The sequence below is a fragment of the Microcaecilia unicolor genome, chromosome 4 (assembly GCF_901765095.1).
Source record: "Microcaecilia unicolor chromosome 4, aMicUni1.1, whole genome shotgun sequence".
NCBI classification, from domain to species: Eukaryota; Metazoa; Chordata; class Amphibia; order Gymnophiona; family Siphonopidae; genus Microcaecilia; species Microcaecilia unicolor.
In genome coordinates, this window is record NC_044034.1 from 56,552,438 (window position 1) to 56,567,043 (window position 14,606).

At 41.1% G+C, this 14,606-nt stretch overlaps 1 protein-coding gene across 2 annotated transcripts in view; it reads left to right on the plus strand.

Moving 5' to 3' along the window:
- The window catches only part of GRIA4 (glutamate ionotropic receptor AMPA type subunit 4), a 520,316-nt gene that overhangs the window by 505,261 nt on the left and 449 nt on the right, over positions 1-14,606 (plus strand). For both annotated transcript variants that reach the window (XM_030199365.1, XM_030199366.1), the window contains exon 15: positions 8,537-8,671. In XM_030199365.1, coding sequence (XP_030055225.1) covers positions 8,537-8,671 — 135 coding nt within the window. The remainder of the gene's footprint in view (positions 1-8,536; positions 8,672-14,606) is intronic.

Here is a 14,606-nt window from a genome sequence, read left to right on the forward strand (position 1 = left end):
TCATACAAAATACAGTACATTTGTCCAACTTCTAAGCAATAGAAGTTCCAGATAGTTACTTTAATAATTCCATGAGATCTTGTAAAAAAAAAAAAGAGTTGCATGAGAACTATGCATTTCTATAATTCAGCTTGCTTGTTCTTTAATCTCTTTTTGCATAGTATTAGCATGTCCATTTTAGAGAACATGATGTTTCTTTAAATTAAATCATTTGAATGCCAACACAGCTTTTAATTAAGCATGAGCTATATTTCCATAAAGTTCACAATATTTGGCATCATAACTGAGTGCATTTATCAAAAATGTTACCATTTGGTGGTAACATTCAATAAAATGAAGTCAGGTCACTTTCTGCGTAGTACATGCAAATGTACAGAAGTTTGGAAAGATTTGCTTTACAGAATAATATGAAGTATTTAGACATTTTAATCTTACTAGTTTTTATTTTGTTAAAAGCATTCATAGTGTAGACATGCCCTAACTAGTGGTTATCTTGTTTGGTTTAATACAAAGAATATAGCTTTAAACGAATGAATATTCTAATGTAAACTGGCACATCTGAAAAAAAACATCAGTTACATTTCTATATAAAATGATTTGCTAAAAAGTAATATGTTCTACAAATGTAATTTTCTACTGTATAAATATGAATAATCAAAAACACAGTTCAGCACCCTCACCAAAAGCCTTAGGGGACCTACGCATTAATGTACAATAAAAATGTGCCTTGTGCACTGATTGTGAATGTTATACCCCACATTATACATACATTTCTGTCAAATTGGCACGTTCTTAAACTTGTAACAATGTCCACATTAACCATATGAAGAACCTTACAAATCTATAAAATTGTATTTAAATTATGGGGCAAAGGACCTCAGAAAACACCCGATGCAATACCTGCCATTCCAAATTATGGCTTCCTTAAACATTCCTGGGTGGCAACTCATTCATCAGTCCTTAAAAAAAAAAACATGTTTTATTTTTATTCATACACTGTCTCTTTCTAATAATTTCAGAGGATCTCCAGCTACAGATAAGTGAACAAGTTACGTTCATCCTTGCTTTTTATTTATTTACTAGTAAAAAAGCCCCGTTTCTGATGCAAATGAAACGGGGGCTAGCAATGTTTTCTTCTGTGTGCATGTGGGAGTGTGTGTGTCCCTGCCCTCTGGCCTCTCTCCCCTCCCCCCTCTGAGTCCTTCACTGTTACAGAGCCAGCGATTTGATTTCGTGCTCTGCTGTTTTCCTTCACTGACTGTGTTACAGAGAGGGCGGGGCAGACACTCATAGGGAAACCGGATATCTCGCCCCCTTCACACTTCCGGCTGGAGGCTTCATAGAACGTTGGTTTTGCCTTTTATATAGAGAGATTTTTGGTACATTTATGCCCCACATTTTCCCACTATAGTGAGCGCAATGTGGCTTACAAAATTACACAGGATTACAATGCATGGAGGGTAGTGACACAAAAGTCAGATGGTCTGGAAAGAACAAGAGGATAATACAAGGATGCTATACTTGCTTTTTAAGGAAAATGTGTTAAATACAGAAAAAGGATGTGAGACAAATGAGAAGATATGATGAAATTATTACAGAGACAGTGTATGAATACAAATAAAGGGCTGTGTTTACTAAGCCGCGCTGCAGAACGCAAACTTTTTAGCATGCGCTAAAAATTAGTTTGTGCTAATGCTAGAGACACCCATAGGAATATAATGGGTGTCTCTATCGTTAGCACACGCTAATTTTTAGCGCTTGCTAAAAAGTTAGCGCACCTACAACATGGCCTAGTAAACAGGGCCCAAAATGTTTTGTTTTTTAAGACCAATGATTGTGTTGCCACCCATGCGTGTTTAAGAAAGCTATAATTTGGAATGGCAGGTACTGCACCGGGCATTTTCTGAGGTCCTTTGCCCCATAATTTATATACAATTAGTGGATTTGCAAGGTTCTTATATGGTTAATATCCCACATTATGACATAAATAGGGAAGGGGATGGGATTTGATATACCACCTTTCTGTGGTTGCAATTAAAGTGGTTTATATATTATATACAGGTACTTATTTTGTACCTGGGGCAATGGAGGGTTAAGTGACTTGCCCAGAGTCACAAGGAGCTGCAATAGGAATCAAACCCAATTCCTCTGGTTCTCAGGCCACTACACTAACCCTTATGACAATAAGATAGAAAACACAATGGTGTTAAAATAGACATATTAAAGACAGCACAGCCATGATAATGCTGAGATATTCAGAGTTCAGGCTTCCTCGCACGTACTGGGCCAAAATAATGGACTATTAGCATAGGAAACCCCTCTTTACCCAGCAAAATAAGGGCTTCTTTTACTAAGAGGCTATAAGCCCAACGAGGGCTTACCGTTCGCTATACAGGAAGCCCGCATACTTCCCACCCCTAGCGTGTCATCATTTCCAGCGCTATAAAAATGTATTTATTTTTGTAGCGCCGCAGTGTACCCGGTGGTCATCAGGCATTGTCGCGCGCTGCCCGGTTAACGCGAGAGCCCTTACCATCACCCCAATGGGTGACAGGAAGGGTTCCCCCGCAAATGGCCTCACAGCAAGTGCTTTACTTGCTGCTTGGCCATTTCCTGTCAGAAAGTGAGACTTCCCTTTTACCAGCTGCAGTACAAGTGGGGCCTCGGCGCACGTGTAAAACACGCGCCAACACTGGCTCCCTTTTGCCACAGCTTGGTAAAAGGGGCCCTAAGTGGCCTCTGAGTTTAAACCACCTCACATCCCTAATAGAACACAAATTCCTATAGGATTTGTTCCTTTAACTTTTTCCCCTCCCTCTACAGAAAATGGCCTTTCTGGCTTCATCCTTCCTATTCCACCTTCATAGAGAAAAAGTCCCCTGGGCCTTCCCAGCCCTCGTCCGGAGCTCGCTCTTTATCACTACATTGGCCTGGAAAAGTGCTTAGTGGTAGAAAGGAGCATGTTTTCCTTCTGCCCAGCCACTGGCCAGGATCATATTCAAAAGGAAAGTGGTTGACTTAGCAGTTTGAATTTGTTGTCTTTCCTATTGTTTGTCCTCTTCCCACCTCAGTCCAGCCATTGCAATAAGAATCTTTTTTTAGGGGCTACAACCGATGACTCTCTCTAGTCTCCATGTAACATGGACACTACCTTCCGGTTCCTATATAGTGCTCCTAGAAATCCACACTGAAATCCAGATGTCTTCTATAACCACGCACGTAACTTAAATTGGCTTAACAAGCCAATCAGTGCTTTTAACAGCTAACAAGCAATAATGAACACTAATTGTCAATAATTAGAATTTAAGCACACAACTCACTAAGCATACTCTGTAATGAACTACACCTAAATTCTAATGTGCGCAGTTCAAAAGGGGCATGGCTATTGGCAGGGAAACAGGCATTCCCAAATTTATGTGCGTTGTTATAGAATATGGCCCAGTGCGTGTAAATCTACGTACAGGGATTTATGCCACATCTTTGTTGGTGTAAATGGACACACGTAGTTGTAGGCACTGGCATATCAACTAAATGTATTCTACATACTATGCCAAAATCTAGGCATCGCTTATAGCATATGCTTAGGTGGAAATGTTTACTGCATGGATATTTTAGGCACCATATATAGAATCTGGGCCTAAGGGGCCCTTTTACTAAGCTGCATTAGGTGCTAATGTGCGCCTAATGCAGTTAAAAATGAAGTACCGCGAGACATGCTCATGTGTTCTGCAGTTACTTCCAAATGTGAGTGTGCTGTGTTTAAAAAAAAATTCTTTTTTTTTAGGGAGGGGGGAGCGAGCATGTCAGGGGCAGAGAATGGGCATTCCTGCATTAACCAGTTAGTGCATTTACATTATCACGCACTAACTACTTAGCACAAGAATACATAGAAACATGACGGCAGATAAAGGCCGGTTATGGAGGATAGGCATCCAGTCTGCCCATCCTCCATAACCACTATCTCTTCCTTTTCCTTAGGATTCCCACGTGCTTGTCCTACGCTTTCTTAAATTCTGACACAGTCCTTGTCTCCATGACCTCCACCAGGAGGCCATTCCATGCTTTCACCACCCTTTCCTTGAATTAATACTTTCTTACATTCCTCCTAAGCCTATTTCCTCTTAGCTTCATCGTATGCCCCTTCATTCCAGAGTTTTCCTTCAATTGAAAAAGGCCCTTATCACCTACAAAATGGGTTGCGATAACTGCACACCTAGGAGCCAGCTCTATGGGTGCTTGAGCACCCCTAATATTGGACAAAGTGTGAAGGCATTTGCTCCAAGTATGGTTAGTGTGTGATGGGCTCAGCACCACCATCATTATGAAAAGTTGGCTCCTATGAGTGTTCACATAGAAATTTTACAAAATTCCCCACCAACGGTGAAGGTAAAGGAAAACTCACACCCAAAAATAAACTTGACCTACAACTACAATGCCCAGAGCAACAAAGAGACCAGCCTATCAATTATGAAATAAAAGAAGCCTCAAGACGCCAGGGTCGTCACAAGACTGTCACCCCTTCCAAAGTTTACAACTATCACAGGTTTCAAATTGGGATGTAGGAGGAGCCAGCATTCTTAGTAGACTGGCCACACACACAGACATCCCAGCAGAGCAGTGGGGCTCCCTAGGGGGCAGTGCAGTAGACTTTACATAAAAACTCCCAAGTACACATCTCACCCTTACCCCCTTATATGGTATGGTGAGCCCTCCAAAGCACACCAAAAACTTATGGCACCCAACTATACACCACTACAATAGCCCTTTTGTGTGCAAGTGTCACCTATATGTAGGTACAGTAAGTTTTTGGTGGGCTGACATTTTTCAACATAAGTTTAACAGTTAGAGTGGATTATGGGCCTAGGTCCTCTTCTCCATAGTGCACTGCACAGACCATTAGACTACTGCAGGAACTTCTTGCTGCTCTAATAGGACTGGCCATAACATCTGAAGCTGTCACAGAGGCTATGTACTGTTTATTTCACATTTGGGTTTTTTTTTAGGGGGGGTGAGAGGGGTCAGTGACCACTGGGGGAGTAAGGAGCCATTCCTTTATTCCTCCAGTAGACATTTAGGGCACTTTGGGTCTTTTACTAAGCCACGGTAGTGTTTTTAGCTTGCGGTAGAAATCTGCTGGTTATAAACGCCAAGACACCCATAGGAGTATTAGTACATAAATATTGCTACACTGGGATAGACCAAAGGTCCATCAAGCCCAGCATCCTGTTTCTAACAGTGGCCAATCCAGGTCACAAGTACCTGGTAAGATCCTGAAAAAGTTCAATACATTTTATGCTACTTATCCCAGAAATAGTATCCTAGAAATGGAAATCTCGACATTTACTACAAACGTTCTACCATGAGCTAAAAGCGCTACTGTGGCTTAGTAGAAGACCTCCTTAGTTTTAGTCCTGGGCTTTTTGGTTTTGTTCCATTATGGCAGAAAAATGTCCAAGTCTTAGACACGCCCAAATCCCACCCTTAACACGCCCCTAACAAGCCCCCTTGAGATTTGGACGCATTGCAGACAAACTACATAGAAAAATGTCTGCAAAATAGGTTTTGAAAATAGTGATTTGGACGTTTTGGTGAGAAAAACATCCAAATGCTGCTTTATGCCACTTTTTAGGCGGTTTTCTCTGACAAAAATAAGCCCCATAGAGGCATATTTTCAAAGCACTTTGGGAGGCTAAGTTCCATAGGTTTCTATGGAACTTTGGGAGGCTAAGTGCTTTGAAAATGAGCTTGATAGTAACCTATGGAACTTTGTAAGTCTAAGTTCTTTGAAAATGAGCCCCTAATTATAACTTGTACCCTTCTTTTCATGAACTCAGTGTGGTAAAGTGGGGAAGACAAATTATACTCTGCTATTAATTTACAGGAAGAAATACGTTCTAGCAATAAAATGCTGTCTGCCATGTACTTTTTATACCTGGATATTCTGGGTATAATGCAGCCCCTGGCATTTATTTGGGTACTGATGCTATTCAGACTGCTGCCTGGATAAAGTTAGGACACCTTTTTCCTTCCTTAACTTTATTGAAATAGTTACCCAGGTTGTGGACTAAATATTGCAGCTAACTGGGTAACTCCCAGCTCCTCAGCAACAACAAATGATCACTATACAGTGGTGGAAATAAGTATTTGATCCCTTGCTGATTTTGTAAGTTTGCCCACTGACAAAGACATGAGCAGCCCATAATTGAAGGGTAGGTTATTGGTAACAGTGAGAGATAGCACATCACAAATTAAATCCGGAAAATCACATTGTGGAAAGTATATGAATTTATTTGCATTCTGCAGAGGGAAATAAGTATTTAATCCCTCTGGCAAACAAGACCTAATACTTGGTGGCAAAACCCTTGTTGGCAAGCACAGCGGTCAGACGTCTTCTGTAGTTGATGATGAGGTTTGCACACATGTCAGGAGGAATTTTGGTCCACTCCTCTTTGCAGATCATCTCTAAATCATTAAGAGTTCTGGGCTGTCGCTTGGCAACTCGCAGCTTCAGCTCCCTCCATAAGTTTTCAATGGGATTAAGGTCTGGTGACTGGCTAGGCCACTCCATGACCCTAATGTGCTTCTTCCTGAGCCACTCCTTTGTTGCCTTGGCTGTATGTTTTGGGTCATTGTCGTGCTGGAAGACCCAGCCACGACCCATTTTTAAGGCCCTGGAGGAGGGAAGGAGGTTGTCATTCAGAATTGTACGGTATATGGCCCCATCCATTCTCCCATTGATGCGGTGAAGTAGTCCTGTGCCCTTAGCAGAGAAACACCCCCAAAACATAACATTTCCACCTCCATGCTTGACAGTGGGGACGGTGTTCTTTGGGTCATAGGCAGCATTTCTCTTCCTCCAAACACGGCGAGTTGAGTTCATGCCAAAGAGCTCAATTTTTGTCTCATCTGACCACAGCACCTTCTCCCAATCACTCTCGGCATCATCCAGGTGTTCACTGGCAAACTTCAGACGGGCCGTCACATGTGCCTTCCGGAGCAGGGGGACCTTGTGGGCACTGCAGGATTGCAATCCGTTATGTCGTAATGTGTTACCAATGGTTTTCGTGGTGACAGTGGTCCCAGCTGCCTTGAGATCATTGACAAGTTCCCCCCTTGTAGTTGTAGGCTGATTTCTAACCTTCCTCATGATCAAGGATACCCCACGAGGTGAGATTTTGCGTGGAGCCCCAGATCTTTGTCGATTGACAGTCATTTTGTACTTCTTCCATTTTCTTACTATGGCACCAACAGTTGTCTCCTTCTCGCCCAGCGTCTTACTGATGGTTTTGTAGCCCATTCCAGCCTTGTGCAGGTGTATGATCTTGTCCCTGACATCCTTAGACAGCTCCTTCCTCTTGGCCATTTTGTAGAGGTTAGAGTCTGACTGATTCACTGAGTCTGTGGACAGGTGTCTTTCATACAGGTGACCATTGCCGACAGCTGTCTGTCATGCAGGTAACGAGTTGATTTGGAGCATCTACCTGGTCTGTAGGGGCCAGATCTCTTACTGGTTGGTGGGGGATCAAATACTTATTTCCCTCTGCAGAATGCAAATAAATTCATATACTTTCCACAATGTGATTTTCCGGATTTAATTTGTGATGTGCTATCTCTCACTGTTACCAATAACCTACCCTTCAATTATGGGCTGCTCATGTCTTTGTCAGTGGGAAAACTTACAAAATCAGCAAGGGATCAAATACTTATTTCCACCACTGTAACTGAACCCCCCCCCCCCCCCAAAAAAAAAAAAACAAACAAACAAACAAACTAGTAACAAAATCCAAAACAGTTGGAGAAAAAACCTCAGACCCCAGGCTAGAACTGCTTTTGTTCTCACAACCGTAAAACTGAGAAACGTCATAGGCATAAAAGCCTCTCACTGAACAGACTTGTTTTTTTAGTATGACTTTATAAATTGACTAAATCTTCAAAAAAATAATAATATCATTGCAGTTAGCAAAAGATCAAAGTTCAAAAAAGAGCAGAATTAACCAAAGACAGAAAGTCGGGTCCCACCGTTGGCCATCACTTCGCCTGTACTCAGGCTGCTTCAGGTGTTGGGGACCACAAATCTGTTGAATCAGTGTACTGTTGGAGCAGGATTGATCCCCACCTGACATAAGTCACAACTAAAATGATATGCACCCTAATAGGTGCAAAACAAATCCATTCTAAGCTTAATGTCACCACAAACCAAAATAGGGTTAAATTAGTAGCAAGTGCAGATTTCTAATTTACAGTTAATAGTAGCAAGACTGTACAGAGGTTTTCAAGTAACAGATAATCTCCTAAAGTATCAATCATACAATTACTTCATCAGAAACATTTTGCATGTTCAGACATTTTAAATAATCTTTTCTGCTTTCTATACAAAGAATAAGACGTTCAGAAGCCTGCAACATATGTGTTCATAAATTGTGTAAAATGTAAAGCTATACTGTACTCTTTGGGCTTGTTTTGCTTGCAGTTTCTAATCTTACTCTTTGGGTGCAATTTCTTTTTAAGAGCTAACTTTGTGGTTCTCTTTCCCCAGGACAAGACGAGCGCCTTGAGTTTGAGCAACGTTGCTGGAGTCTTCTACATACTGGTTGGAGGCCTGGGCTTGGCAATGCTGGTGGCTTTGATAGAGTTCTGTTACAAGTCCAGGGCAGAGGCAAAGCGAATGAAGGTGGCAAAGAGTGCACAGAATTTTAACCCAACTTCCTCGCAGAATACCCAGAATTTAGCAACTTATAGAGAAGGTTACAACGTATATGGAACCGAAAGTGTTAAAATTTAGGGGTAGGACTTAGGGCCTACTACAGTGAGTGGGTGGTGCATTTTGTAATGAAGTGTTGTGACATGTCTGTCAAGTGCTGATGCTTGCTGCTAAACAGAGCTTGATATTTTGGAGAAAGTCAGTGCAAAGTGGGCACTTCATTTATTTTTATTTTCTTATTGGCTGCAGATGTTCGGTACAGTATCTGTTGCTAATAGACATCTGCATTGCAATGTGTTTTCGAAAGAAGATTTTTCAAAGACTTTTATCAAAATAAACGTAAATTAGTCAGTTGAAATATGATAGCTACCTAAAAATGTTACAATTAAAGTACATATGATCTTTCCAAGGAAAGGCAAGAGAGCCTTTTCAATTAATTTTTATATATTTGGAAGTCCTTTTTAAAGACTTTTTTTTAATAGGAAAATGATCAGAATATATTTAAATAGAACTTGAGAGAGAAAAAAAGTCTTAGGGAGGTTGAATACAAAGTAACAGTTGATATATCATCTTCTTTTCTTTCTTTTTTTTTTTACATATCCATACAATTTTATTCTTTTTCTGTGCCTTTGAGCATTCCATTAGTTTACAACTCTAAGGACCCTGTTTACTAAGCTGGGCTAAGGGCACACTGGCGTTTTTAGCGCACACTATTGATTAGCATTTGCTAAACACTGTTGCCCATAGGAACATATAGGTGACTCTAGCATTTAGCGCACATTAAAAATGCTTAGTAAACAGGGTCCTAAATCAGATATGTTGCAAAAGAAATTTGTCTTCTGATACCAATATCAAATGTGTTTCAGCAGAGATTTACTGGCATGGTGTATATCAGGGAGGTTTAATTGTCAGGAGACAGTGTCACATGACAAGGCTGGAGCAGTAGCCACCATCTTAATACACTCAAACCAAAGCAAACTATTGGTCCATGCCAATCCATGCATAGGTGGTCCTTATTTCTAATAAGCATTTGCTAATGTTTGGGGTCACTCAGTATGGCAGCAAGCTCCGCCCAGTGGCTTCAGGCTAGATAATGGGCCAAGCACGCTCTTGCTGTCTCCTGTCAATTAAACCTCCTTGGTGTAAATAACGTTTACAAACTGAACATCCTCATGTATTTTTTTTATTAGGTCCTTTGGAGTATTTATCCGATTTTAATGGGTTTACAATAGCAATAAAGCAGATGATTTTTCTTAGTAATAATAACCATTTAAAACTATTAACATGGCATTCAAGCTAGGAAATCTCCCTATCAGCCACTGTTCCTTAATTAGAGTATGAACCTGAGATAGGATATGGAATGCTGGGATAGACGTCCTGCATTCTGAACGAGCACTAGACTAAGAATTAGCTGTGATTTGATTGGTTCTCTCCATTTCCTTGAATGGCATTCAGCGCACCCATGACAGAAAGTCACTGATAGAGAAAAAAATACACTTAGATGATCAACGTTAGCTTCACAACTTTTAGCACAAGAACAGTGATGGGCAGACCTATGGTCTGTGCCCTGAGAATGGCAAGGACAAATCAAACTCAGGTATACATATAAAGTATCGCATACCATGTAAAATGAGCTTATCTTGTTGGGCAGACTGGATGGACCATCCAGTCTGGATGCCATCATCTACTATGTTACTATGATCTTCTTTTATGGCCATCCAGTTTCCTTTTTCTCTTTTGGGTTCAAACTCATTTGGAACTGGCCTCTGTCAGGCTACAGTGGTATGAGGTTTCATGGGCAACTTGGGAAGGCATTACTGTTCTGCTACTGGGAGGTAATTCTATAAAGTGGTGCCTAGATGTAGGCACCATTTAGGAACGTCAAAAGCACCATTAATTGACAGGCCTATATGCACTAGGTTCTATTCTATAAAGTAGCACCTAAGTGCTAGAGGGCTGTATACGTAGGCAGATAATGGGTGGACCATGGGTGTATCTCCCAGACACACATGTAGTTTATAGAATACTATAAGCTTATCCCCCTGATACTCAGCTGGCAGTGGTCAGCATTTTTTTTTAATGCTAACCATGACTGGCTAAATTAGCCCTGGATATTTAATGCCAAGCCATTTGTGGGCACTGGCACTGAGTTTAGTGGGGCTGGCAGGTGAACCTTATACAGGTCCCTGTCACTATTCCTGCCTTCGCTACACTGCTGACACGCCCCCGTGAACTTTGGTCATCCCCGCGGCTGAAAGCAGTTGAGGATGTCCAAAATCGGGTTTCGATTATGCCGATTTGGGTGATCCTGAGAGAAGGACGCCCATCTCCCGATTTGTGTCGAAAGATGGGCGCCCTTCTCTTTCGAAAATGCCCCTGATAGTATCCCAAGTTATACACAAGTTCAATGTGACTAACTATTGAGATTAAGTAGGCAATAATAAGTGTATAACAACCTTCTTACAATGCAGTCAACATTTGAAATATTGACAAATAAGAGAACGTATAGCGTGCACTATTCGGATAAATAAGGACATAGTTCATAAGTGATATGTAAGATAACATGCAAGTTAATTAATTCTGGAATTCATAAAACATTGAAAAGAAAATTGTGAAAAGAAATGTTTTTAAGAGCTTACGAAACTGCATGTAATTATCTAATAGATTTCAGGAGAGAGTTCCAACATTTAGGTCCCTGTTTACTAAGGCGCATTAGCATTTTTAATGTGTCTAAAATTAGTGCACGTGTTAACCGTGTAGGCACCTATAGGGATATTGTAAGTGCGTACATGGTTAACGCGCATTAAAGAAGCTAATGCACCCATATCGCGGCTTAGTAAACAGGGGGAAGTCTGCTAAAAGAACTGATTTGTAGACCTTTTTATAATTTGGAAAGTAGAGTCTTAGGTAATCCCTGGCCCCAAGGAAAGTGTTACGCAGGGGGAGTTCAACAAGTTGGTGCATGTAATCTGGGGCCAAACTGTGTAAAATTTGGAAGATCTTGAAGGTGACCCTAAATTTGATTTGGAGCCAAGTCAACATAATTAAGATCAAAGATCAAAATAAATGTTTTTGTCACCACTCACTGATTGCATTAAAGGGGTCAGACAGACTTCTCTAGCTGGTTGTTTAGGGTAGTGCTTCTCAACCCAGTTCTTGAGGAACACCTAGTACCACCTGATGGGACTAGTTGTGCCTCAAGAACTAGGTTGAGAAGCGCTGATTTAGGGGACAATTTTCTAAAGCTGCCACTGTGTGTAAAACATGTTTTACATGTGGAAACAGATGCTTATACAAATGTACACAGATGCACACATTCAAACAGTGGGCGTACCACAAGATACATAAGTATATAAGTAATGCCACACTGGGAAAAGACCAAGGGTCCATCGAGCCCAGCATCCTGTCCACGACAGCGGCCAATCCAGGCCAAGGGCACCTGGCAAGGTTCCCAAACATACAAACATTCTATACATGTTATTCCTGGAATTGTGGATTTTTCCCAAGTCCATTTAGTAGTGGTTTATGGACTTGTCCTTTAGGAAACTGTCTAACCCCTTTTTAAACTCTGCCAAGCTAACCGCCTTCACCACGTTCTCAGACAACGAATTCCAGAGTTTAATTATGCGTTGGGTGAAGAAACCTTTTCTCCGATTTATTTTAAATTTACTACACTGTAGTTTCATCGCATGCCCCCTAGTCCTAGTATTTTTGGAAAGCGTGAACAGACGCTTCACATCCACCTGTTCCACTCCACTCATTATTTTATATACCTCTATCATGTCTCCCCTCAGCCGTCTCTTCTCCAAGCTGAAAAGCCCTAGCCTCCTTAGTCTTTCTTCATATAATCTGCACATAGGCGTTACTGAATGTGCAGTTTGGGCAGAGCTGGGGTACAGTTACAATATACAAATATTTTATAAAATGCATGTGCCCATATATAGAAAATATGGAGCAGGTGTAAATGTATGAGAGAGCATTTGTACACCACTGAGAATCATTGCATGAACCTAGTTTATAAATGCTTTAGAACTCAACCACCTTCTGTCATGAACTCGAACATTATTTTACATGTCTGGGCACCGGCACTGAATATCCAAGGCTAACTGCATTGGTGCTGTCCGCCGGAGCACATGCAGGTCTCGGACAATATTCAGCCAGGGCCTGCATAAGAGTTATGAGAGATAGTTCCAGCTGAATAGCAAAAGTGCTCTGTACTCTTCCCAATTCCCTCCCCCTCCGCACACCCTGCCACAAGGGTAGCCCCCCCCCCCTCGTGCATCCCCTGCAACACTAGACCCCTACCCTCTGCCATTCAGGATAGGTCCCTCCAGCCTACCTGAAGTCCCTGGTAGTCCAGTGGAGCAACAGGGACAGGAGCAAAGCCCACTTACTCCTGCTTTAGTGGATGGCTCTCCAAAATGGATGTTGCGACCTCTAGCTGCAGCCTCGCAGAACTTCAGCAGTATTGCAAAGCTTCTGCAAGAGGTTGTGGCAGCCATTTTAGAGAGTCAGCCACTAGGGGCATAAGTGAGTGGGCTTCGCTCCTGTCCCTTTCACCTCACTGGAACACCAGGTAGGCTCAGGGAACCTATCCTGAGTAGTGGGAGGGTTTTTTTTTTTTTTTTTTTGGGGGGGGGGGGGGGTCGAGCATTACATTACGATGCTTCATAGGTTAATAGGGATAGAAATACAAAGCAGGCAAGAGGATAGGGTTTGCACATAACCCATGAAAGGCACTTTCGTCCATAACTTTATTTACAGTAAGTACATCCTCTTATTTTGCATTATAATCAGACATTTCCATAGCTGCTTTTAGTAAGTAGTTTAAAGAAAGCCATTTTAAATTTTCTTTGTTAATGACTTCCCATGCCTACCTCTGGCAAAAATCCCTATTACATAATGTCATCATGAATGATGGACTGTCAGTAATTTAATCCAGTTGCCTCTATCTCGGTTGTAGGTAGAAACATGCTGGCAGCAAAGGTTTGAACTGGGGATATCATGAACCACCAAGAACAACTTTTTTATAATATGCCAGCCTAATGCACATTTTAAATTTATGAATCACATTTATTTTATGCATACTGTCAAATTTCTTTTTTTTTTAATAATCAGGTTTTCAAAATAATTTTCCTGCATGATAATCATAATCACTCCAAACAATTAACCTTTTTTAATAACTTTTTATTCCCATATGCACAGAATGAAGAAAACCTTTTTTATAAAGACCCAGTCTAGTCCTTTCCTTTTTTCCAGGCCACGTACTTTTTTTTTGTTAATGTTCCCCTGTGGGTATCCTCATGCTCTCTATTAGCCAAGATTAAACAGGAAAAAATAATCCAGTATGAGAATCTCATCTGACTGTGCAATTTTGAGGGTAATTTCCAAAGTCCTTTTTGTGGGTAAAACAGAGTTGCTTTACCAGTGGAAAAGGGTTTATATAAAACTTCCAACCCTAAGGGGTTGATTCAATAAACGGTGCCGAAAGGGGTCCTTTTACCAAGCTGCGGGAAAAAGGGCCCTGTGCTAGCGGTGGGGGCCATTTTTCCCCGAGTGCCAGGGCCCTTTTTACTGCAGCGGGTAAAAAGCCCCCAAACATGGATCAGTTATAAATGCATGTGGGCATTTTTTTCTGGGATAATTTTCAATGTTAAAAATACCTGTTTATATTTTCTTTTAAAATTCTGCAAATTCTATGGAGTAGTATGTATGCATCTACTTTTCACTAGTGTAGGCAGCTGGAAAAATTCCCTATTTGTGCTTTGAGGGTGCAGTGAGTTTTCTTACATCAAAGTCTATAAATAATTTCTGAAGGATTTACTGTTTAAAAAGGAGCTAAATGTTCTAAGACAGAGCATTAAAGAATTTATCATCGTAAACCTCAAGTTATAGATTAAATGAA